This window comes from Saccoglossus kowalevskii, chromosome 15, assembly GCF_978046115.1.
Source record: "Saccoglossus kowalevskii chromosome 15, keSacKowa6.1, whole genome shotgun sequence".
NCBI classification, from domain to species: domain Eukaryota; kingdom Metazoa; phylum Hemichordata; class Enteropneusta; family Harrimaniidae; genus Saccoglossus; species Saccoglossus kowalevskii.
The window spans coordinates 21,275,057-21,300,419 of record NC_140655.1 but is presented as its reverse complement, the minus strand read 5'-3'; the positions used below and the strand labels follow the sequence as shown (position 1 = coordinate 21,300,419).

Genomic DNA, 25,363 nt, shown 5'->3' with positions numbered 1-25,363 from the left:
TTAATAAAGTTATTATTATTAAATATACACACAAATTAGATACTATGCCATTATATCTATATTTAATTTCCTGGCCGATTTGACACGTACATGTATTAGATAAATTGAGAACGTCGTAAGTTATCAATCCTCGGGGGCGGAGCTACGTCACGGACGTTCTACGTTGCTAAGACGCGCACCACTGTACCACGTATTTCTATGGGCTTTGTGCGCGCTGCTGAGGAACGCCGGTGGAGCCGGTGAAAACTCGAGAAAACAACACAAACTCAACTTTGAAGTAATCCTGAACAACCAAATTTATATATGTTACACGCGTAGGGCTAATCTTGTTACACTGTTCAGGGGACTCTCAACAACCATCGCAAAGTACCGTTTTCTGCGAGTTTTGGTCTTTGTTTTCACCGCGAGGGATGCCAGGCGGTAGAAAATGCCCGGATGTCCGCCCCCCCCCAGGATAGCGCTGTACGTGAGGATGAGGGTTGTAAAAAAGCGCCGCCACCGATGAATTGCGCGCGCTTCCACTTCACGGTTGCGTGCGCGTCTGTGTTCCGCTATAAATGCAAAATTAAAATAGACGGGGTCAATCCCCTTCCCATAGGTCTTTGAGCTGTACGCAATAGTACCTCTGACACAGGCAGTCTTCAATTTTGTGGTCAATCACTTCACTACGCACGGCCATTTTCCCGCGGTTGTTTCATTTGAAGCCGAACTACAAAAAGTGGGAAAAAAAAAAAAAACGTATGTGACATCCGAACTATTTATTAATGTTAGAATTTAGTAAAAACGTAAATACAAACCATTTTATCGCAGACTATGTTTTGCAAGGTAATGTTATTGTATTGAAATGATTTCATGAATTAGTAACCATTATTCCATGATGAAAATATTTTCTTCTGTAAATTATAACTATTTCACCCTTGACAATGCATTTACGGAAAAAATCTTTATCAGCTATTGATAAAATATTTTAAAACTTGTTTTCCAGTAGGAATAAATCTAATAACAAAAATACGCAAACGATACGCGTAGTAAAAGTCTTGTGGTGTCCAGTCCCTAATCTCATATAATAGATGATCGAATAATTCTGAGTGGACCGAGCTGTCAAAAAATCATGTTTTTGATTTCGTAATCTACTATTTTGTTCCTCTCAACCTGTAGATGGTGATACATTTTTTGTAATACTAGTACGTCAATTTCTTGTTTGTGCCACAAGGTAAAGGGCGCCACCACAGCATTTTTTATAAAACAGATCTCGTACACTGCGAGACAACGAGAATGGTTGCTATAAACATGGCGGCGTTCAGCTCCGATCCAAAACATTAGGATTTGACATGATTATTTTGATAGTTGCGCGAATATTCTAGAAACTTAGCATTTCCATCGACCTAAAGCATTGACACCTTCATTATTAGGTAAGTTGTAGTTATTTCCCGTGCCGTAAAGTGAACGTGGTGGCATCTTGTTCTGTGTGCTACCATCTCTTCAAGTCGAGAACCACCGATGGAATGGAAATGTAGGTAGGAAATGTAGAGCATGTCCGTTAATACCTTCCATGGTTAGAGTAAAAATTAAGGGTGGAGGTACAATGAAAAGTCTCTCCCACAATTACAATCACAATGATAAATTGTACATGTGTGGATCGTCCACCACTGTTATACACAAACAGCGGGTCACCTGATATAGTCTTTTTTAGCTCCGCTGTCGAGCCGAGCTTATCATATTAGTATTCGTCCGGTGTCCGTCGTCCGCGTAAACTTTTTATTTTTTCGACTTATTCTTGAAAGCTACAAGCCTGAATGCTTTGGTACTTGGTGTACATGTACCTCGGGTAGACCTCGCTCAGATTTGTCCATTTTGTGATGATATCTTTAATTCTCTAATTTTAATGAATATTTTTGTGTTTTTTGTTTGTAAAAAGTGATATTTTTGACTTGTTGAAAACCACAAGTCCGATTGCTTTGATATTATATATATAGGCACTACAGGTAGACCTCAGATTTGTTCATTTCGTGATGATATCTTCAATTCTCTAGTTTAGATGAATATTCTCACAGATTGGTTCTTGCAACATTTGGGGGAACGTGACGTAGCCCGTCTGTGAGAATTGTTGTCATTTTGGATAAAAAGTAATATTTTTGACTATTTGTTGAAAACCACATGGTCAATTACTTTGATATTATACATATATGTACTACAACTGGAACTCTCTCAGATTTGTTCATGTTAATGAATATTTTTAAACAAATCTGAGAGAGATTCACTCTCTCAGATTTGTTCATTTTGTGGTGATATCTTCAATTCTCTAATTTAAAATGTGCATTGCTAACAGCGGAACCATCTCAGACCAGAGGCTGCTTGTTTAGATCTCCAGTGGAATGTTCACTACCATAAAATTTCACAAAACAGTGTGTAATTTAACATTTATATATCTATGTGGTTGAATGCAAACTTGGCTTGCTTTCAACCCACCATGCATGTACATCTAAATTAAGCAAAGAATATCAGCTGTCGTCTGAACCGCTCAGGTATTTAGATTACTGGATGTTTTGACCCAGCTCCAGGATGTAAATATGTTTCTCGCATATTCACCTAACTATTTTGATGGGGGTAAGGTTATTTAGTCAGAGCTTGATATTAAAAAGAACATTTGGTTTTCCTACTGACGAGCAGTCAAAACACCAAGAGTCCAAACGACTTGTAGTCTTTATACAGGAGTTGTTCCAATAAAGAATTGTTAAAATTTTTCGATTGCTATTTCAAAATTCTTTATTGGAACAAAACATATATATATTTTTTTTATATTCCATATTCACAAAAAACGATGCTGCTATGTTTCTAGACACAGCCAACTTAAAACGAAAAGAAACCATCCGATCCAAACGACCTGGATCCTTGAAAATAAAGTCTTATCGTTTTTTTAAGTGAAATGTTTTGGTAGTCCAGGGTTTAGGTAGGTTTTTTTATTAGAGATGCCAGAAAAATCAAAATTTGAGAATCACTTTGGCAATGACAAATCAGCAACAATAGAGGTTGAGGGACTGCGTTTCAAACTGATATTTTATATACAGTGTATATAAATACAGTATTACAGTGTATTGCTTTAATTGCATTTTTCTATTATTTTTCTGTAAAAGGTTACAAGTTATAATCTGATAACATGGAGGACAGTTCAGATCTACAGTCTCCAGAACAGTATTTCATGGAATCTGAAGAGACCCCCTTAGAATATGAGAGTGATCCTGAGTTATGGTCATACAGTGATGAAACATCCCATACTGGGTGAGTCAACAATACACACTGTCAAGGTCAAATGCAGGGTTATTCTCATAAATATACTTACAAAAAAAATTATAAAATCCAACAGGATTCATGTAAAATCAGTCTCATTCAATTTCTTATGAGACAATTGGATTTACTAGGCAGATAGATTTCTTTATTCCACACAATGCAATGCAATTATCTCAAGCAATGATGCTTCATTTGATCCTGTCAAGAAGGGCTTAATTTGCTTGACCAGATTATTAAATAGTCTTAGTTTCCAATCCAGGAAAGTGGTAGAGATTGGGGCTTCCACAGGATGAATACCAATCATCAAATATACAACTGTATCAGCTCTCTACATAAATTATGAACAAAACTCTTTTATTAGTCCCCGTTCAAACGCAGTCCGATAAACAGGGACTTATGTTTTGACCTTCGTGTGTCCGTGTGTGCGTCTGCGCGTGCGTCCGGACCTGTATCTTAGAAATGCCTGGACCAATCACAATCAAACTTCACACATACATTATACATGATAGTATACATATGCACGTCAATTTGTTTCACGATCTGATTCAAGATTGCCGAATGGCGGCCATTTTTGTGCTAAAAATCATCAAAAACAAGCATTTCTCAGCTGTTAACAGATGGATTTTGTTCAAACTTAGTATATACATTAGACATTATAGGACCTTGCACATTATTTTGTTTTACGATCTGATTCAAGATGGTCGAATGGCGACCATTTTTGTGCTAAAAAATCATCAAAATCAAGCATTTCTCGGCTGTTTACAGATGGATTTTGTTCAAACTTGGTATATACATTAGACATTATGGGACCTTGATGCAAATAATTTTGTTTTTTAGATAAGATTCAAAATGGCCGACTGGCAGCTATTTTGTTTTAATGAATGTGGTTCTCGTGCCATATCTCTGACTTGCTTTCACTGATTATGTTCAAATTTTAAATATTTATTATACATCATGTCATAGATAGGCAGATATATTGGTTTGACGATCCTATTCAAAATGGCCAAATGGTGGCCATTTTTGTGCTAAAAAATCATCAAATATCAAGCATTTATGGATGGATTTCGTTCAAACTTGGTACATATGTTAGACATTACATGTTCCTGATGCACATCATTTATTTTTCAGATCGGATTCAAAATGGCTGTCTGGTGGCCATTTTGTTTTAATGATTGGGCTTCTAGAGCCATATCTCTTAAATGCTTTCACTGATTATATTCAGATTTTATATATTCGTTATACATCATGTTATATATATACATGTATTCAAAATGGCTGATTCTGAATGCTGTTCCAAAGCAATATCTCTCAATATGGACAAGTACTTTTTTGACGATCAGATACAAATGTCAATCATTTTAATGTTAAAAAATCATATTCCTGACATGGTTATATTCCAGCTATATTACCGGTACTATAAACAAAACTATATATCTTAAATTTGATAACTAACGGGGACTGTGCCATGCAGTGCTTGTTTAGTTTCGTTTTGTCTTTTTCATTCTCAGACCAGATGAGAATGACTATCCACTAACCACCCACCAGAAGATAACTCAACAAGAAAAACTAAGAATCATGGCGTTGAGGAGACACTTAGACCAGCTGAGTGAAAAAGTACTTGATAAGGAATATTTGGTAACAAAGACAAGGTATGTATTAATGGTTAAAATTTACAATATTTTAAATGTGTACTAACATTGACCAGTAAAACCAGTAAATTTGTGACATGATTCCACCTCTTGTGTCATAGTGCTCAAAGCTATAAGAGGCTGGTAACTTGTAAATATATTTTCTTCAATTACTTCACACCAGCTTTTGCACAACAATTGCAGGCAGTAGTCATTTTATATCTACAACAGGGATTCTCTTTTACTCTCAAAAGGTGTTGCGAATGTAAAATAAAGTTGTTGCTGTGTGACTGAAATAGGATGTATTCTGTGGCATGTAGTTTATTTCATCTTACTGTATTTTGTTTATGATCAAAATTCGTACCTAGAGTATATACTATTTTTCTGAAAATGAACAGTATCCAAGAAAAAACTTTTCAGATTTCAATGAAATTTGCTACAATATCCTCAAACAACACTGAACAAATGTATGGCATATGAAAACGTCAAATCGAACTAAAAAGTAATTATTATTTGTTTACAGAGAGGAGCTAAAAGCATGTCGAGATAAAGTTGAAAGCTTAGAAAAAGAAAGAGATGAGGTATACTCATCCATTCAGGATGAAGAAGAAGCCAACAACATGGCCGCTGTGTACCGACTTCGAGCAAAACACGAAACACTGTGTCAAGAACTGGAAGCCGAGGAGATACTGGAAAAAGACATCAGTCAGAGACTGGAACAAACTCAGTATGTATTCGTAGTGTTATTTAAAAAAAAATAAGTTGTTTGAAATTTGGGGAATATTGGATTAGAAATACTGAATGTGTTTATGACTACATATTCAAATGAACGATTTGTTACAGTAATATGTCTGTCAAGCACCACAGTGACTGTATCTCTGAAACCACGTGACTTATAGTGTTGGTATTTATGACAATCTTGTGATTTGGGGGAATTATTACTTATATTCATTTGATGAAAACATGTGTTTGCTTTTATGTTCCAGATTTGAGTTGGCACAGGTACAAGTTGAACAAGGAAAATTCATACTCGTTGAGGAGGACTTGCAGAAAGATGAAGAAATGTGGCAGAGAGAAAGAACAGAGGTAGCATCTCAACGAGCCAGGAAAGAGACGCTGAAAGCACTCCAAGCCGAAAGAAGGAAAAAGAACAGAGAAAGGTATATAAGGTTTTCAATACATACAATATTTGAGACACTCCAGAATTAAGCAGCAGACATTTGTATCACAGAAGCTGGCAGTTTTGCGGGGATAGTACACCGAATAATGCAATCCCTAGAATTGTTAACACTTGGGTATCTCTGACATGTGGGACAAGCATTCATATTCAGTGAAAAAGTCCCAGCTTGGGAAAGCATGTCAAATAAATGCTTTGCTATCCCATGTCTTCAAATTCATCCTTCGATTTTTCTACTTTTCCAGTTACAAGTAAAACCACCAATCACTGAATAAGATCAGAAACTGTTGTATATTGTCTATTGTCTCATTTTATGTTTTGACAGAGACCACATTGCAGCTCTGCGTGAGAGGGACAGAAAACATAGACAAGCCATTGTCGCTGCAAGACGAAGCAGAGAGGCTGCCAATAAATACCTGAAAGAGACACTAGCAAGGTAACTTGGCTTCTTCAGTTACACCTTTACTTAATATGCATTCATTACATGTAGGTTATTTGACAACTATAGCAATGTACTGTACTAAGGTATATAGAGTTGAATTTGAGTGGTTTTCAGTGTAATACATTACCAGTAATTTCACGGTTACGTCTTCTTTATACAGAGTTAGACAGCAGGAATTGGAGGAAGAAGAGCGAAGCAAAGCTGAGATGGAACAACGAATGGAAGCTATTATATCATTGAAAGAAAATATTGGATCCAATCGGGTAAGGACTATACATGTGTCATCCCACCAGTTTTTGATTATACAGCTATAACCAAAATAATAACATTCACTTGATTTGCATTTGTTTGCACAATATTAAAAATGTTCTCACTTAGCATTGAACATATGCTAGATTATTAGTCCCCGTTTGGACGCACTTCGAAAACAGGGACTTATGGATTGAGTTCTGTGCATCTATCTGTGCGTCCATGCGTGTGTCAGACCCTATATCGTAGAAATGCCTGGACCAATTACATTCAAACTTCACACATACATCATAAATTTGTCTAATAAATTGTCATTGTAATCCATTTGATATAAGGTCTTTCTAAACTGATTCGGTCATAGTTTTTTTCTAAATGGCTATTCTTGCCTGCTTACACGTAATGGTATTATTTCTAATTTTAGGAAAATTTACGAGCTATACAAGCACGGGATAGATACTTAGCTAGACAAGCTGCTGAAGCTGAAGATATGGAGAGACAGGATGTGTTGGATGCAGGGGGAAATCCTGATGAGGTTCTACTGAGGATGAAAAGAATCAGACAGTTTGAGAGTGATCTGGAGTAAGTCCATGTATATAATATGTGTCATGTTTTTGTTTTTTTTGCCATGTTCCTTGCACCCCATAGTTTTGCATCCTTCCCAGTGTTGAGTGTCAGAGTTGTTTGCCTTTAGGGCCTGCAAGTTGAAAAAATGACTGGCTCTGCTTGTATGTTGTTGAGCCAAAAGAAAAATATAATAAATTGAATTCAAAATAAAATTGGGACAGATAAACACTGAGCTACATCTGGTATGTAGTTAATATGATGACCCAAATAGAAATTGTACGCCATAAATCTTTTCTTGAAAAGTACTTATCATGTTTACATTCATCGATAAATAAAAGGCCACACCCAATCTTTTTGAACAATTGAGAATCAAAAATTCATCATTTCTCATATATGTAGTTGCATTGTACCATTTTAATAAAAGCTGCAGCTTCTAATACTGATTTTACAGTACAGAATAATTGAAGGCTATTACACTAACTGTGTATGCATATAGGAGTTTTATTCATACCAACATAAACAACCAATAAAAAGCAGTGTGGCGAGATATAAAATCCCCAAAGTCATATGAAATTGTCAAACTTGCCAAAATGTTTACAGTGGTTTTATATTTTATTTTTTTATAACTCTAAATTTTGCTTTGTGACTTGGGATGACAAAGTCAGATGTATTTTATCAATTTGAATTGTGAAAATATTGTGAAAAAATAAACGTGGTTATTGTGAAAAAAAATCAACATAACTTGGTGAGTTTCCAAAGTGATCTCCCATAATGCACTGCATATATGTGCAATCACATGTTCTGTGGTGCACATTTCGAACTACCTAAATTTCTAATAAGAACACTGGTTGGTATATCCACATTTAGTCTTTTTTTATTGGGCAGACCAACCACATACCCACAAGGGCACAGTTATAATAAATTGTATCTTTGATTAGTTTTAGTTTAATAAATAAAAGGATTCATGACCACAGCCTGGTTGCATACCTGAAACAAACATTATTCATTCTTCCACAGTGAGTTTGAAGAGTCTCAAAGAGAAAACAGAGTTGAGATTGCATCTCGCATTTTAAAGGAAGAAAAACAGATGAAGAAACGTATGCAGCAGTATCCTCAGTTATGGCCAGAGTCTAAGAGAGATAGAGAGAGAGCCAAGAGAGTTGGCAGACCTAAACGTAAAGCTAGAATTGGTATTATTCATGAGACGAGTGGATCCTCATCTATGGAGTACAGTGCAGATGTAGAAGAAGCCGCTCCTCCTGTAAGTGTCTTTCTCAGCCCGTGGTTTATCACACTGTCAAATTATTCAGCATTAACACTTTGAATTTCCTAAATTGCCTTTGCAGAAGCTAAGCACAAGATTGATGCCTGTGTCATCAGATGATGATGACTTCAGTCCATATGGCGTAACAAGTCGTGACGAGAAAGGAGAAAGTGATAGTGAAGAAAAAGATGAAGTATTAGCTCAACCCGAATTTAAAGGATTATGGGATTTAAGACATAAATCCTACAAGGTACAATATGTAAACATTTTGGTTGTTTCTGTAAAATGACTAATTTTCACTGGGTTTAAATTGTACTGATTTAGCATTTCAGGCATATTCAGTGTGTTTTAAATTCATGGTTTTATCATTTAGATAATGTGTTCTATGCTAAATTTTACATATTCACTGGGTTTTAATTTAGCGCATTTCCAGTCAGCGAAATAAGCAAAATTAAAACCCAGTGAATAATTAATCCTTTCACAGTATCATGCTACAGGTACTATTACATCCACAAGTAGATACAAAAATGAAGGCAATAAACTAGGGACATATAAACAATTTAAAACAAACTATGAACTTAAAAATTACCTAAATGAAATAAATAACTTTAGCTTACATAGAATGTTATCAAAATTCGGGCTTAGTGATCACATTTTGGAAATTGAACTGGGGAGAAAGAGAAAACCAAATATACCAGCAGCAGAAAGAGACTGTAAAAAATGTGATCATGATGATAGTGAAGATGAAAAACATTTTCTTTTGAGCTGCTCATATTTTGAAAATGAAATAAAAATCCTACTGTAATTTGTAGTTATTTTTAGTTTCATTACTTAGATTTTATTTTACACTATTTTTTACTTTTCTGTATCCACAGCAGATTACAGTTGCATAATAAACTATTATTATAAGACTGAGGGCGCCACATATCAAACGATGAATGTCATAACTTGCATGAATAGCTCATTGAGACTTCATTTTTAGTTGGTTTCTTTTTAGATTTGGAAAACAAAACATTACATTATCGAATTAGCTTCATTAGAAATATATCTTCAATAAACGTGCTTATGCGCATATATTCAAATATGACTTATTTTGGCCAAAGACACATTTCTGTCATTTATGCATGCATGTCTAATGAGCTGTCACATTGTGACGTCATGTGTGCCAACCTGTATACAAATGTCTGAAAACTAATATCATTCACTGATCAACACTAGCTTGCAGTATACTTATAAGTTGTTTTATTATTAAACTGGGACACATACATGTATATTTAAAACAGCAAATGACTGGTATTATGTCGTCACAGGAAGCGCTGTAGATTGAACGACCGGTTATTGCCAACGAGTCACTGTGTACGTGTGTACGTAAACAAGTGCAAATACGGTATAGAGGGGGAACAAGGGGGGATAGCTGGTACAGTTTACAGGAAATAAAAACAGCATTTCATGTTTTTACAGGAAATAAATGAAAGTTTCATTTACAGTGAAAAGTACAATGTAGGTTTTTACATTTTACAGATGAAGCAAATTACATTTTACATTTTTATAATATTTTTGATAATTTGAGTTTAAGAATTAAAATTGGAAATTGAATATGAATTATGACATTTAATTTGGAAAATGCTTTATACGCTTACAAAAAATAATATCTTTGTACAAATTACTGACAAATAAAATAGCTGATTACATTTTACACCTTACCTATGTTTTTCATTTATTTTCACAGTATCATGCTACAGGTACTATCACATCCACAAGTAGATACAAAAATGAAGGCAATAAACTTAGGACATATAAACAATTTAAAACAAACTATGAACTTAAAAATTACCTAAATGAAATAAATAACTTTAGCTTACATAGAATGTTATCAAAATTCGGGCTTAGTGATCACATTTTGGAAATTGAACTGGGGAGAAAGAGAAAACCAAATATACCAGCAGCAGAAAGAGACGGTAAAAAATGTGATCAAGATGATAGTGAAGATGAAAAACATTTTCTTTTGAGCTGCTCATATTTTGAAAATGAAATAAAAATCATCCTGTAATTTGTAGTTATTTTTAGTTTCATTACTTAGATTTTATTTTACACTATTTTTTACTTTTCTGTGTCCACAGCAGATTACAGTTGCATAATAAACTATTATTATAAGACTGAGGGCGCCACATATCAAACGATGAATGTCATAACTTGCATGAATAGCTCATTGAGTCTTCATTTTTAGTTGGTTTCTTTTTAGATTTGGAAAACAAAACATTACATTATCGAATTAGCTTCATTAGAAATATATCTTCAATAAACGTGCTTATGCGCATATATTCAAATATGACTTATTTTGGCCAAAGACACATTATTGTCATTTATGCATGCATGTCTAATGAGCTGTCACATTGTGACGTCATGTGTGCCAACCTGTATACAAATGTCTGAAAACTAATATCACTCACTGATCAACACTAGCTTGCAGTATACTTATAAGTTGTTTTATTATTAAACTGGGACACATACATGTATATTTAAAACAGCAAATGACTGGTATTATGTCGTCACAGGAAGCGCTGTAGATTGAACGACCGGTTATTGCCAACGAGTCACTGTGTACGTGTACGTGTGTATGTAAACAAGTGCAAATACGGTATAGAGGGGGAACAAGGGGGGATAGCTGGTACAGTTTACAGAAAATAAAAACAGCATTTTATGTTTTTACAGGAAATAAAATGAAAGTTTCATTTACAGTGAAAAATACAATGTAGGTTTTTACATTTTACATTTTTATAATATTTTTGATAATTTGAGTTTAAGAATTAAAATTGGAAATTGCATACGAATTATGACATTTAATTTGGAAAATGCTTTATACGCTTACAAAAAATAATATCTTTGTACAAATTACTGACAAATAAAATAGCTGATTACATTTTACACCTTGCCCATGTTTTTCATTTATTTAAATTAGATTATTACAAAAATAAAAACAGTTTATTACAGCTTACGAAAATACCCCTTGCCAACCCTTGGTATAGTAATTACTAGTGGCATCTGCATGCTATATTGAGCACAAGCCAAGTAACCTGGCATTTCCTCATATTCCCTCAGTTCCTTGTTCGCCGAAGAAAAACATACATCCTACCTCATGGATTACTATGGGGACTGCCATTTATTGCTATTTTGTTAATTTTTTGAAGGTTCCTAAAGAAGATGATCAGAAGTTTGTGTTGTCGCATTACCCGAGTAAAATGGAGAAAGACATAATGACTGAGGCATTAGAGAAACAAAGATCAGGAATCGTTAAGAAGCAGATTGCAGCCGGTAAAGAGTTCAAAGGGTGCCCGTTCTACAGTAAACCGGATGTGATACATTTTAAGGTAAATCAATAGTCAAACATGTACCATATTTGCTCTATTATAAGCTTGTGTACTTGTGTGAGTTTGGTAGACTTTAAAATCTCACAAAAATCATATGTGCCTCTATTGTCTTTCTAATAAAGCAAGTGTGTTTGTGATACAGTGAATGGCAGAAACCTGGGGGCATTACAAACATTTTGTGCTTTCATGTGCCTCTATTACCTTTCTAATAAAGCAAGTGTGTTGGTGATACAGTGAATAGCAGAAACCTGGGGACATTACAAACATTTTGTGCTTTCATGTGCCTATATTGCTTTTCTAATAAAGCAAGTGTGTTGGTGATACAGTGAATGGCAGAAACCTGGGAACATTACAAACATTTTGTGCTTTCACATGCCTTTATTGGCTTTCTAATTCACAGTTGGCCAACCAGCAAGCCTAATGTGAGATTAACATTGTCCCTGGGAAAACAGTACAATTCCTCACAATTTGTGTCATGTGATGAGAAATAAGTACCTCTGAGGTTAAAGGTTACTGTATATTTCATAAACAATCATTTATAATAATTGTAAATACAAGTATGTGTGACTTTCTGGCTATTGTTCTTGTAGGATTTTGATGTTGGTAAGACATACAAGAAAAAAGTAATCCTGACAAATGTATCATATAGCGTGAATTTCCTTAAATTGATTGGGATATCAGAACACTTGAAGGACTTTATACATATATTGTAAGTGGTTCAACGTTCTACTTGCTATGTGCCATGTGCTCCAACTTTGGCTGCCATGTGATATTTGCTGCCATAATTGAGCATGCCATATTCAGCTAAATAGACATTGTACTATATCATGCTCAATATGGTTCCCATGTGACGTGTACAACATATATAAAATATGTGCTTTAAAAAGTTTGACCATAAACTGTAATTATTTCCACTGCTATAAATTTTTGTTCATTTAAGTATTATCCAAATGTCTCATAACCCCAATGAAATACTCACTCCTACAGAATTTCATGATTTCTCTGCCGTGTGAATTTCGAAAAATTGTGTGTCGTTAGTGCAATTAAAATGGTTTAAATTATTCACCTTGTGTGTTTTCAGATTTGATCCTCCTGGCCAGATGTCTGCTGGTTTAACCTGTGAGATGCTGGTTACATTTAAACCTATGGTAAGTGTCCCTTGACTAAGCATATATTACACATGTATACAGCCTTAATATGCAGACTAAAGTCAACTCTTGTCTGTATTTCACAGTTTAATTACATTAGGTTTGTTTTCCTGGTTGGTGAATCAGTTTTGTCAATTCTGGTAGTGTCAGCAACTGTTCAAATCAGTGCATCTTCTAACAGGACCGATTTTTTAAAGATCTTGAGTCACAATGGAAGTCCAAAAATCAAGTTGTGTCACCTTTGGGGGGCTGCTGAGGAGAGATTGTATGTTGGAAGGTTCTGAAAGTACAAACTAAATTGTTGTGACATCTGATTTCCTTTGTTTTTATGCTTAGTTTATTTATGAAATGTGAATACCAAATACCAAATTCCATAATTATAGTAAAATGTTTTTTAAGATCACTATATGCGTGTATGATTTCATAGGTATGCCAGGAAATAAGCATACTTTTGCATCACCAGCATGTAGTGATGTTTAAAATAAAATTGTTATAAAATGCTTCAAATTCTTTATCAAAATAAAGTAAGCACTGTTTAATTCAACATTTTTTAACATCAAAATCTGAAAAGAGTTTTGCTTTAAACTGTTCAACAAACAAGTTTGCACAGTGAAGCGTTTCTGTATTCAACTGTTGTTAATTAATAGTATTATTTTTTATTTTTGCAGATCAACGAAGACTTGGATGGTCAAGTCAGTTTTCTTGCTCAGACTGGTCCATTCACAATACCTTTACTTTGTACCACAAAGAAATGTGATGTAAGTTTGAAAGGTGGTAATCTTGGCAACAATCTTTGAAATTACTCTCAGTATGTGAGTGCGGTGGCATAATGATTTGTGTCTCAGCTACTGTGATTTTGTCATCCAGTCGTCAATAGACGATTTCCCAGTTGTCTGGATGCTTTGTTACAGAATGTGTATCATTGTTAATTCCATGATAGAAAGAATAAGAGGGATTTCATAATCCATCTCATTTTGCTTGGGTAGACTTCAAGATATGTCACATTCTATTTGGTTCTGGTGACTGAAAAATACTTATTATAATTATTCTTTGGTTTAAATTTTTCTGATAAGTGGAATCTGCTAGATGAAATCCACATGAACATATAGAATAAGAATAGAATTGTTTTATCGCCAAATTTGTGAACTTAGATTCCAGTAAGGCTACACTGATTTAATTTTATGGATGACATCCTCTGGAGACCCCAAAACTAATGCGAGAGGGCGAAAAAAAAAAAAAAATCTTGCCAAAAAAAAAAATTCTGCTAAATCCACAGGACTCTCCCTGGCCGACGTCAATTACGTACCAGTCAACAACAATCCCTCCGTTTTTTCTCTGAACTTTTATGCTCACGTATTTTGGTGGCGCAGTCGCCATGTTGGAATTCCCGGCAACGCAATACCCATGTGCGGAAGATCATTTACGACAAAATAGGCACGTTTGGACACTATGAGTCAGCAAGTTCCGTGACAGAAAACCGATATGTGGAGAATCGTCGTCGGAATTTTTTTTTTTTTTTTTGAGAACAGGCTAAAACTAATGCGCGCGCGGATGTCATCCATAAAATTAAGTCGGTGTGGCCTAATATAAAACTCAAATGATTAAAATTAAATGTCAGTAAAAATAAATGGCTCTTACATTATATTTCTCAGGATTTACATGTATTTTGTTTAGTTGAAAGGGGGCAGCCTTGATGCCACCGATAAAAATTAACATGTTTGATACAAAACTTAGACTGGTAGGTTAAACTTCTGCATACAAACCAGAAGTAAAGCAACCTTCTTTGCTTTATACACAAACGAAGCAATCACATGCATGGTTATTTGCAAATATTGTAAACCATATCATTTCATTACTAGGAAGTTCAGCAATTTGTTTAGGCATTCATTTCCCAAAATTCGACAACCGTGTATTCAGGACTCATGATTTGTCTTCTGATCAGTTCAATTTATTTTATTTTATTGTATCCCATATTTATTTCTGATCTCTCTAATAAGGTAACGTCAAAATATTTTTTGTAATTTTCAGATTTCAGTGGATAAAGATCTTGTAGATTTTGGCACTCAGGTCATCGGTGAAACATTAAAGAAGAGTATTACTCTGACAAATAAGGGAGCGTTGGCAACTCAGTTTGAATTTGTCAAAATATCGGGTAAGTCCTGCTAAACGCATGTATAACATTTTCTCCCATGCATAGTGTTGTATTGAAAAAATACAGCTTATTCCATGGCTATTTTAAACATTTATATATTTAATCTTATTTTCCAGGAGTGCGACCTCATACGATGACCTCTATGGCGTCAATCGGAGGCATGGTAAGTTCTTTGATAGAATGGTGACAGTGTTGAACGTAGTTGAATCATTTTAATCTTGCTTCATTTATGAACCTTAAGGTTTTATATAAAAAGTTAGCTTTAATTTGGTGCTTACTGTAAAATACTTTATTTTCGCTTGCCAATAATTTTCGCCGAAGGATTGATTCAGTGAAAATAAAATCCAGCGAATATACCTTTTTTCCTATATTTTACATTCAACTTACCAAAATCAGTGAAAATAAATTTCATACAAAACACCCAAAAAGTTTTTTCAGCGAAAATTAATTCCAGCTAAAATAAAGTATTTTACAGTATATGCTTGATTAAATTATCCATGTAGTAGATAATTTAGGACTTTTATTGTATAAATTTTTGCACCTGAGTCATGATCAGTCGATCTAAATTCTAGCATGGGCTGGACACTGAAAAAAAGAGTAGGTCATATACCCTTTTCATAATTGAACAGACTGTTGGTTTAAATTAAAAATAAATACAGAGATACTTACCTTTGAAAAGGCAGTTTCCTAGCAGGGACAAACTGGGCTTCCCAGTGAGGCTCATTCTGAGCTCACCTGGAATGCCTTTCCCACATGAAACTGAGAGGGTGCCAGGCTTATCAAAAGGGTTTATATCTTTTGTATGTACACAAATCAATGGGATGGTCAAAGATTCATTTTCTTACTGATACAACTTTTTGAAATGCATTTTATTTGAGTTTATAAAACAATTCTGACTAAAATTAATGTCTGATTTTATATGTACCGTATTTTCTTACAATCTTTATCACTAGACTGGTTTGGAGACAGAGAAGTCAATAAGTTCTACTGTTAAAGGTGCAGAAGAAGAAGAAGAAAAAGAAGAGAAACTCACAGAAAATGGCGTGAAATCACCTGAGCCAGTTATTCAAGTCAATGGTGAAGTTGAAGAAAACAGATCAACGGGTACAGATATTTTTCTTTATTCTTAGGCCAGACTGTTTATATTCCTTGTTTCTCAAGTTTTTATAAGGCAATTTTTTTGAGGAGGGTGGAAAAAAAATAAAATTAATTCTTTTTTTCCATTAGATTTGTGTGATTCTCAAAGAATTGTGAGTGAGATCATTGATTGGAGAGAAGAAATGAAATAAAATATTATTCCATGTATAACCTTGTTTCTCATCTGCGTGAGACTTCGGTACTTTGATCATGATACTCCCATGAAAATGCAACTTGGATTTGTTATGCGGCGGGCGATAAAAAAATTAAGATAAAAATAATATTTTTTTAGCATTTTTTTGCGCTTATAAGTTGGCGGGCGCGAGAAACTACGCTGAAATAAAATTTTATTTTTATTTCATTTTCGGCTCCTGTTCATTTGGCGGGTACGCGAAACAAGGGATAATAAAAGTCTGGCCTTAGGTTTATTGGTGTTTTGAAACTATTGCTGGGTTGTGCAATGAATCACAGGAAAGTTTGGAAGTGACTTTCATTTTGGATAACAAGATAAAAGCTTTGTGTGTGTATCTTATAAAATACAATGACTACTGTAATATACTGGAATTAATTTTCACTAAAAAAATATTATGGGTGTTTTGTTTGGAATTCATTTTCACTGATTTTTGACAAGTTGAATGTAAAATATAGGAAAAAAAAAGTATATTCACTGGACTTTATTTTTGCTGAATAATTTCTTCAGCGGAAATAGCATAAAATTAATTCCAAGTGAAAATAAAGTATTTTACAGTACCGGGTATATGAGCTGATTTTTACAAATCAAATGTTTTGGGGGTTCAGTTACGTCACATACAACCCAGCAATTGTGTACAATTTTATGCTGCTAGATCCAATAAATATAATCTGTAGAAAATTGTAATTCTTGGTAATTATACAAAATAACCAGCTTCAATGATATGTATCAATAGAGTGAGATATCTTTAACCTTTTCACCACCAGACTTTCTCGACCAAATTTTTCATCATTTTTTTTCTCATATTCTTTAATATTTCTGGAAATTAATCCTAATTTTAGCGCCAACAGAAAAAATTTAAGTAAATTTTCAGTTTTCACACAACAAATTTGGTTATTTTTGTCCCAATCCTCTAAAGGAAAGGGCAAACTATAAACATGACTATTTTATGAATTTAGGATGAAAAGAGGGAACTGGTGGTGAAAAGGTTAAAAAATAAAAATAAAGCAAAACACACGTTAAAGACTAGAATAATGGAATATTACAAGTGTGTCAAATGGGAATTATAAGTAGCTGTGTGCAAATGAAAATATTATGCCAAGTCTGAATATAACTTGCACCCTTTAAAGGGTCATACCTGAAATGCCGCTATGCCCCCTAGAACTAAAATGTAAGAATACTGTATGCTCCTGGCTAGAGGATTGTTTTGCTGAAGATAAGGCATTTTACAGATGGATGAGTTTTTGTGTTTTGTGTATAATAAAGTTTGTTAACACAGATAGTAATATTTTCATGTGTGCATAATTTGTTTTGTAGTAAAATCACTAGAAAATTCATAACTTATGCTATCTTTCCAATTATGTCAGATCTCATGTAATTGAACTATTCGGTATCGAGGTTAACAGTTCCTCTAAAAACAGAAACAAGTTTTTACACTTGTAATGAGTGGTGGTTAATAATGGTAGTTGATTGCATCCTTTCATCTTGTATTACACTACTGTCTATGACAGGTGATGTGGAAGGTAAACAGGAACCTGAAGAGAAAGAAAGAGACGAGGCTGCTGTGAGTGATAGAGCAGATTCTGCCAAGACTATCAGAAGTGAAATAACTGCAGATGAGGAAAAGAAAGATGGTGAGTAACATCTGTCTCTTACATAAGAGCAATAATTTGACATTTAGCCAAAGCTAATAATTTCTGAAGTCAAGTATTGCTTGAGATGAACCAGAATTTGCAGCATGTTGGTAACCATTGTAAATAAACAACTTATAGGTATTTTGTGCAAGTTGCATTCATCACAAGGGACCTTTTTTGAACATGTCACAGAGCAGCAACTGTGGTTCTTTAAAGCGGGAGGGTCGTCACCTGCGCACGTACACAAGGACTTGAGTTCCAAGCGCCGATAACAACACACACTAAAAATGCAAAGGCTCATGGGTAGACGCTTGTTTGTGAACAATGACACGCTATGCCCATCTGACGCATGCGCAGGTGACAACTCCCCTGCTTTAATGCTTCGTTGTCACCTTCCACAAAATGAACCTCATAATTTTTTACATATTTGGTCCAAAATTAACAAACTAATTATTAAAAAATAAAGAAAATGTTACACGCAAAGTTTTCCCGGCCAATTATGGTTTTCAAAAGGTTATACTGTAAAATTTTCACTTGGAATTTTATTTTTGTGAGGGGATGATTTAATGAAAATATAATCCTATATTTTACATTCAACATGCTAAAAATCAGTGAAAATAAATTTGTACAAAACACCCAAAGTGTCTTTTCGGCAAAAATTAATTCTAGCTAAAATAACAGATTTTACAGTACAGGTAACTGTTTGTTGTCAGAATATTGAAGTTCTGTGGCACTGCATTTCGAGAAATGTGTGATTTGTTAATTAGGTAAATTTAAATCAGGATTTCATAAATGCATGTGTGTCTAATATAGCATATATAATTCCTTATCTGTTTCATTAGAAGTGCATCTACAATAGAAACATACATAATCCAAAAGTCTAAATCCAAATCTGAATTGCAAACATGTGAGATAAGCCTAAATCAGCTTAAATCTTAGCCCCTGTACTTTGTGTAGCGTGAACACTACTATTGTATGTTATGGACAAATAGACACATCCACTTCATTTACATAAGCGCATATGCTTTTAATAAGAGCAAATATTATTATATAAGTATATTGATCATTTCTATTATGTGTATACGACTGATGTTTGGATTGTTTTCCTAATTGATTTGATTTGTTTTGTTACCGTAGGGGCGAGTACCGGCAGTGTTCCAATCGATCCAGTTGATTTTGAAGATATAGCTGATCTAGATGGAATGAAACTCGGAGTGTTAACCAGTAATGAGATTGGCCCGTTCTCATCTGTCAAGCTGGAAATCATCTTTGCACCAACTATTCCTGGTAAAGTGGAGACTGACTTTGACATCAGATTTACAGATCCTCTGTCAGAAACGGTGAGTTTGATTTCAGATTTAGGAGCCTATTCATGCTCGGAAATGCATATACAGTATTTACTTTTTTAGAGCTGTTCATATAATAATAATAATAATAATAATAATAATAAACTTTATTGATATCGTATCCTTTATAGGATCTTGAGTTAAATTACAATAAAGTGTGGATGAAAGAAAAAACAAGAAGGAAAATAAGATAAAATATCATAAAAATGATGATAACAGAAAAAAGAAAAAAGAAAAAACCTTGCAGATATGCCTTGATATTAATAATGTTGTTTATTTGGATGAGAATGAAGGCTTTTTCATGTTATTTTCTCTAATTTTGAAACATTCGTATATGTATTTAGCTAGTTTTATAATTGTTTTATTTTCATTGTTGTTCATCATAGCTATCATTTTTTCATATACATGTAGGTTATTATCCATCATCATCTGGCCGTCGTCAAAATTGCATTTTCTACTTCTTCTTCAAACTGCCTGCTCAATTGCTTTGATACTTGATATGTACCATTGTGTGGACCTCTGTCAGATTTGTTCATTTTGTTACGATATTTTCAATTATCTATTTTTGGTGAATATTTTTGTCATTTTTTTTAAAAAAAGGGTTATTTTACTTCCTCTTGAGAACTACCAGTTCGATTGGTTTGATATGTTATATTTACGAGCCTTGTGTGGACTGCTGTTAGATTTGTTTATTTTGTGCTGATATATATCATCAATTCTCCATTTTTGGCAAATATTTCAGTAATTTTTGGTAAAAAATGATATTTTGGAATTCTTGTTGAACATTACCAACCGATTGCTTTGATATTTGAGGTGTACATTATTTTTGTGAACAAATTTTTTCAAACTTGGTTACCACAATGTCCGTGTAGGACAGTGGAGCTAGTAAGTATATCACACAGCGCTTTTAGATAAAGTAACACATTTCTAGTATAGCAAATACAATACTGCTGTTGTGATAGTTCATACGTGATCATGTATATATGTAATATGTGTTGTATTTTTCAGATTTCTGTGCGAGCTATCGCTAGTGCAATTGATGTGCCTGTATGGGTTGAAAGACAGAATGTGGACCTGAAAATTTGTATGTTTGATAGATTGTACCAAGACTCCATTGTGGTTAACAACAGAGCTACAACTGCCCTTAGATTGAGGTTTGAAGTCTGTAAAGAACTCAGGAATCATCTGGAATTATTACCAAAAACTGGTTATATTCAAGCGCAACAACAGTTTTCAGCACAGATGAAATTTTTGCCAAGGTTTGTAAATGTATTTAAGAGTACATTTGTGATAATCAAATCCATTTACTCTAGTAACCATGATTCAGTATGTTATCTGGCAAGGTTGCTGCTGCAAAAGTCAGTCTGATTAAAATCAGATGTATTGTATGGTGCATTTAATTTCTTTTTAGTCCCCGTTTTTGGACTATTAACAAAATGGTCGACTGGTAGCCATTTTGTTTTTTTTCCTTTTTTGTGCCGATTCCTCTGAAAGATATGACCTGATTCACTTGAAAGTTTGTACATAGGTAGTATACTGCAAGGTAACACAACAACATTTTTGGTCTTGAGATTTGATCAAATTTGTCGAAATGGTGACCATTTTGTCAAAAAATCAAAAAATTTCATTCTGTAACATGTTCGGAACTGTTTCTTGGAGCTGAACAGGCAGATATGGCCTGATTCAGTTCAAAGTTGAATAGGGCATTTTCAATCAAACTTTGTATGATGACCTTGCATATTAGGTTATGGTGCAAGCCATATTTCCTTTGGAGATACTTGAACAACAATACCCGACTGGCTGTGTTTTTCTTTCATGCTATTTCCTCTGTAAGATATTGTACAATTCAGTTCAAAGTTTCTATGCAGGTACTATAATTCGTCAGCAAAGAAATAGTAAATTGAAATAAAATAAAGTAAAAGATAAAAATGAATAAAGACAAATTTAAAATACAAAAAAAATGAGAAGAAAAAATAAACAAAGTCCAAACAAAGATCTTATTTTAATCAGATTACTGCAAAGTATGGTCACTGGTAGCATAGTGGTTGTTGCATCAGACTCATGATCGGTAGACCCAAGTTCAAATCCTACCTTAGGCTGAACATCAAAAGGGTCGACCCCCTACCCTGGGTAAGTGTACTACAGACTCAATGGGAAGGCCAATTCCACTGGCTGAGATTCATTCACTAACGAATGCAACTTTGGGGGGAACCTTGGTTAAGGTCCGCAGGTGCTTGTGTTCGACCGGGCCTGGTTGATGCCAGGATAGCGCATTACAAATTGCCATTTGACATCGAGATGGCCACACGGCCCTGTCATGTAGTCCCAAACATGAATATGACTTCTGTGGCAAAATGCACTAGGTGTCGTCACTAGCACTTGCAATTTGCACGTACAAAAAATAAAGTCAGGAGAGACAACAGTGACACTGAATGTCCGAAAACTGTCGCCTGGCACAAAAAATATTTAAAAAAAAAAATTGTTCAGTGTGAATATCTGCCGATGCATAGCGGAGGTCAATCAACCATTTACTGTCTCAGTGCATACAGTGTGTTATTCTCATAATAACCATAAAATTATTAATTTTACTGATCAACCTAGTTGGTGTAGGATGCTCACAGCATGTTCTGCATATTTTTGATAATGTAAAACACTCTATACTAACAAGCTGATTAGAGACGAAATGTGCACTAATATTATATATTTAGATTACTCAGCTCTCATACTGATCTATTGCAGACATTCTTTAATTGAAGAAGGTGGGAAGTACTTTGATAAAGAGACTGGGGTATTAGAAGCGCCAATGACAATACGTGTCGCCGACCAGGTAAGTACATGTAGAAATGAGTTCAAAGTTCAAAGGTGACAGGTTATATTCTACTCCTATAGGAAAAGTTTATATTGAAATTTTTTTATTCACAAGTGCCAAAATTTCTAAATTATTTGAATTACACTCTTAGCTCAAAGTGTTTACATATGTATGTAAGGAACTACTGTAAAATGCTTTATTTCAACTGGAATTAATTGTTGCTGAAAAGACTGTGTTTTGTATGGAATTTATTTTCACTGATTTTGACAAGTTGAATGTAAAATATAGGAAAAAAGGTATATTTGCTGGATTTCATTTTCACTGAATCATTCCTTCAGCGAAAATAGCGAAAATAAAGTATTTTACAGTATGTTGATAGTCAAAGTTGAATGTACATAAAAGTGACTGGGTTGAATTTGAAAACCGATTTTCCATCATTACATTTTTAACAAGCTTTGCTGACTCATTTTAATTTTGTTTGATTTCTGTAGACTGTACCTGTCCCATTCACAGTGCATGCAGTAATTACTAACTCTGATATGGAATTTGACACAGAGTTTATAAACTTTGGTTACTGTACTATATATGAATCAGTCGTGACTACTGTCAAACTCACCAATAAATCCATTTTGTCACAGCCATTTGGATTTGTCAGTCTGCCTGATGTAAGTATTTGTTATATCATAGTCTGTTTAATGAAGATTGCGTGTGTGATTGTCAAAGTTGAACAGCGCCCACTGGTGTTCATGGTTATAAAATCATAATGTTGGGATGTCATTTCTCAATTACGATTCAGATTTCTGAATTCCACTTAAAATATTAATTTATTACATGCAATTTTAAAATTAAAGTATTTTTTTTTATATCTTTGGCAACATGGTATCAGGCAAAAGAAAAAAAAAAGTAGTTCAAGATTTACACTGTTTTTTCATGATTTTGCCTAAAATACTCATATATTATAAAAAGAGATAAAAGGCACATTGTACTAGCAATATTTTTTCAAACATTTCAGGATAATTGTTTTTGACTTAACAGAATTAATGTAAACTTTGTTATTTCCTTATAAAAATTATGTTCATTATTGTGCCACCACACTGAACAAATGTTATATATGGTCCTAGTTTGTAGAGGTGCAGCCAAACGATGGATTTGGTACGTTACTGCCGTTGGAAACGCTGGAACTGGATATTATATTTAATGCCAAGAAAGCCAAGGAATACAGCTTTGAGTTAACTTGCAAATCTGGCATTAATAGGTAAATAATGCTTCAAATTTGTTCATAACTCATTTAGAATTTATATAAATAAATTTAACTTCAGATAGTCCAGAAAAAAACAACCCTTTTTTCCTTAATAATGTTGAGGTAATTCATATTCAATACTTTTAATTAATAATAATATTCATGATGTATGATATTCAAATTATTTCTATAAACTCATGCATATTCATGATGTAATTAATATTCAAGTGCTAAGCCTGAGTTGTCCTTTTGAAGAAATAGTACTGGTAGTGTTTATTTGTAAACTCTGTTTTAATTATTGTATATTTCCAGAGATTTCCAGATTAAATGTAAAGCTGTTGGAGTGCATCCCCCATTAGAGTTCTCTCACTCGGTAATCCACTTTGCTGCCACTGCGATAGATGATGCGTCCTTTGCTTCATTCCACGTAGTCAACTCGCATACCAGTGCCAATGAATTCACACATCCAGTACCCAGAATTGGCAAAGGTGATATTGTTCCTGTTGGTCCAACGTCGTTTGAATTTGTACTGCCAGAGGACACTCAGCTTACTGTGTCTCCCAGAGTTGGCACTGTCCACCCTGGAAAGGTAAATCATAAGATACAATCAAAGTTCAAAGTGAGGCTAGATGGCACTATGTGCGTCATGCACATATAAGTTGAGGGCGCCCTGCATTAAGTAGTTTTTGAAATATTTTGGATGCCACTGAGGGCACTCATATTATAATTCACTGTTACTTACAAAAATGAAAATTTTTCAAACTTTATATATAATTCATTGGTTAAGTTAACAAATTCATAAACATTTGAGTTACAGATTTATTTTCTTTTGTAGAAACAAGCTATCTCTGTGAAATTTCAACCTCTACTAACGGACTCTGCCATACGAGAAGAAGCAGTGCGTATGATAACGAGAAATCTTGAAGCCAAGGCTAGAAAGGAGTTTGAAGAAGCCCAACTTGCGGCAATTAGGAGTGCTGAAGCTGCTGCTGATGTAAGTATTCACTTCAATTAAAAAGGGACATTTTATTCTCTTGGATTGCATGTATAGCATGGTTGGAATACCGATTATTGTCTCAATACTGATATCTCACAGTAATTCATTTTAAGTAGAAAACTACTTAATAATAATTGAATGAATGCTGTTATACTATATATAACATATATAACTAATATATAAGTGAAATACACTTCATTCCTATTGTGTATTTCAGGGGAAAGTGAAAGGTAAACCTGGTAAGAAAGGTGCAGCCAATAAGTCACCACTTGGTAAATGTAAAATACCGATGGGAAAAGCACCAAGTCCTACATTATCGTCAGGACCGAGGGCAATCACACCACCAAATACCGAAGATATTGACCCAAAGTGAGTACTTTTGCCTATCATACATATTACTGTAAAGTCCTGCAGTTAGACTCATAGAATGACCTCTGACAGTACAATGTCACAGTGACCTTCATGATGTTATGTCTTCCTGCATATACTATAGAATAATTGTTGCTTGGAATTTATTTTCGCTATTTTCGCTGGAGGAATGATTCAGTGAAAATTAAATCCAGCGAATATACCTTTTTTTCTATATTTTACATTCAACTTGTCAAAAATCAGTGAAAATAAATTCCATACAAAACACCCAAAAATGTCTTTTCAGCGAAAATTAATTCCAGCTGAAATAAAGTATTTTACAGTACTTGTTGGTAACTCAGTAACATCATACATATCTCTT

The 25,363-nt window shown here is 34.1% G+C and overlaps 1 protein-coding gene across 1 annotated transcript in view; it reads left to right on the top strand.

Moving 5' to 3' along the window:
* The first annotated feature begins 1,258 nt into the window (after positions 1-1,258).
* LOC100368636 (cilia- and flagella-associated protein 74-like) overlaps positions 1,259-25,363 on the top strand; it is a 39,492-nt gene continuing 15,387 nt past the window's right edge. Inside the window, exons 1-26 of the mRNA XM_006819149.3 lie at positions 1,259-1,412; positions 3,135-3,279; positions 4,797-4,937; positions 5,440-5,643; positions 5,903-6,076; positions 6,419-6,529; positions 6,696-6,798; positions 7,206-7,363; positions 8,366-8,609; positions 8,695-8,862; positions 11,801-11,980; positions 12,571-12,689; positions 13,062-13,128; positions 13,797-13,886; positions 15,157-15,280; positions 15,397-15,443; positions 16,234-16,384; positions 18,119-18,241; positions 19,379-19,581; positions 20,596-20,846; positions 22,327-22,414; positions 22,888-23,061; positions 23,518-23,651; positions 23,949-24,225; positions 24,472-24,630; positions 24,851-25,002. Of these exons, the coding sequence (XP_006819212.1) occupies positions 3,158-3,279; positions 4,797-4,937; positions 5,440-5,643; positions 5,903-6,076; positions 6,419-6,529; positions 6,696-6,798; positions 7,206-7,363; positions 8,366-8,609; positions 8,695-8,862; positions 11,801-11,980; positions 12,571-12,689; positions 13,062-13,128; positions 13,797-13,886; positions 15,157-15,280; positions 15,397-15,443; positions 16,234-16,384; positions 18,119-18,241; positions 19,379-19,581; positions 20,596-20,846; positions 22,327-22,414; positions 22,888-23,061; positions 23,518-23,651; positions 23,949-24,225; positions 24,472-24,630; positions 24,851-25,002 (3,764 nt within the window). The 5' untranslated portion in view covers positions 1,259-1,412; positions 3,135-3,157. The remainder of the gene's footprint in view (positions 1,413-3,134; positions 3,280-4,796; positions 4,938-5,439; positions 5,644-5,902; positions 6,077-6,418; positions 6,530-6,695; positions 6,799-7,205; positions 7,364-8,365; positions 8,610-8,694; positions 8,863-11,800; positions 11,981-12,570; positions 12,690-13,061; positions 13,129-13,796; positions 13,887-15,156; positions 15,281-15,396; positions 15,444-16,233; positions 16,385-18,118; positions 18,242-19,378; positions 19,582-20,595; positions 20,847-22,326; positions 22,415-22,887; positions 23,062-23,517; positions 23,652-23,948; positions 24,226-24,471; positions 24,631-24,850; positions 25,003-25,363) is intronic.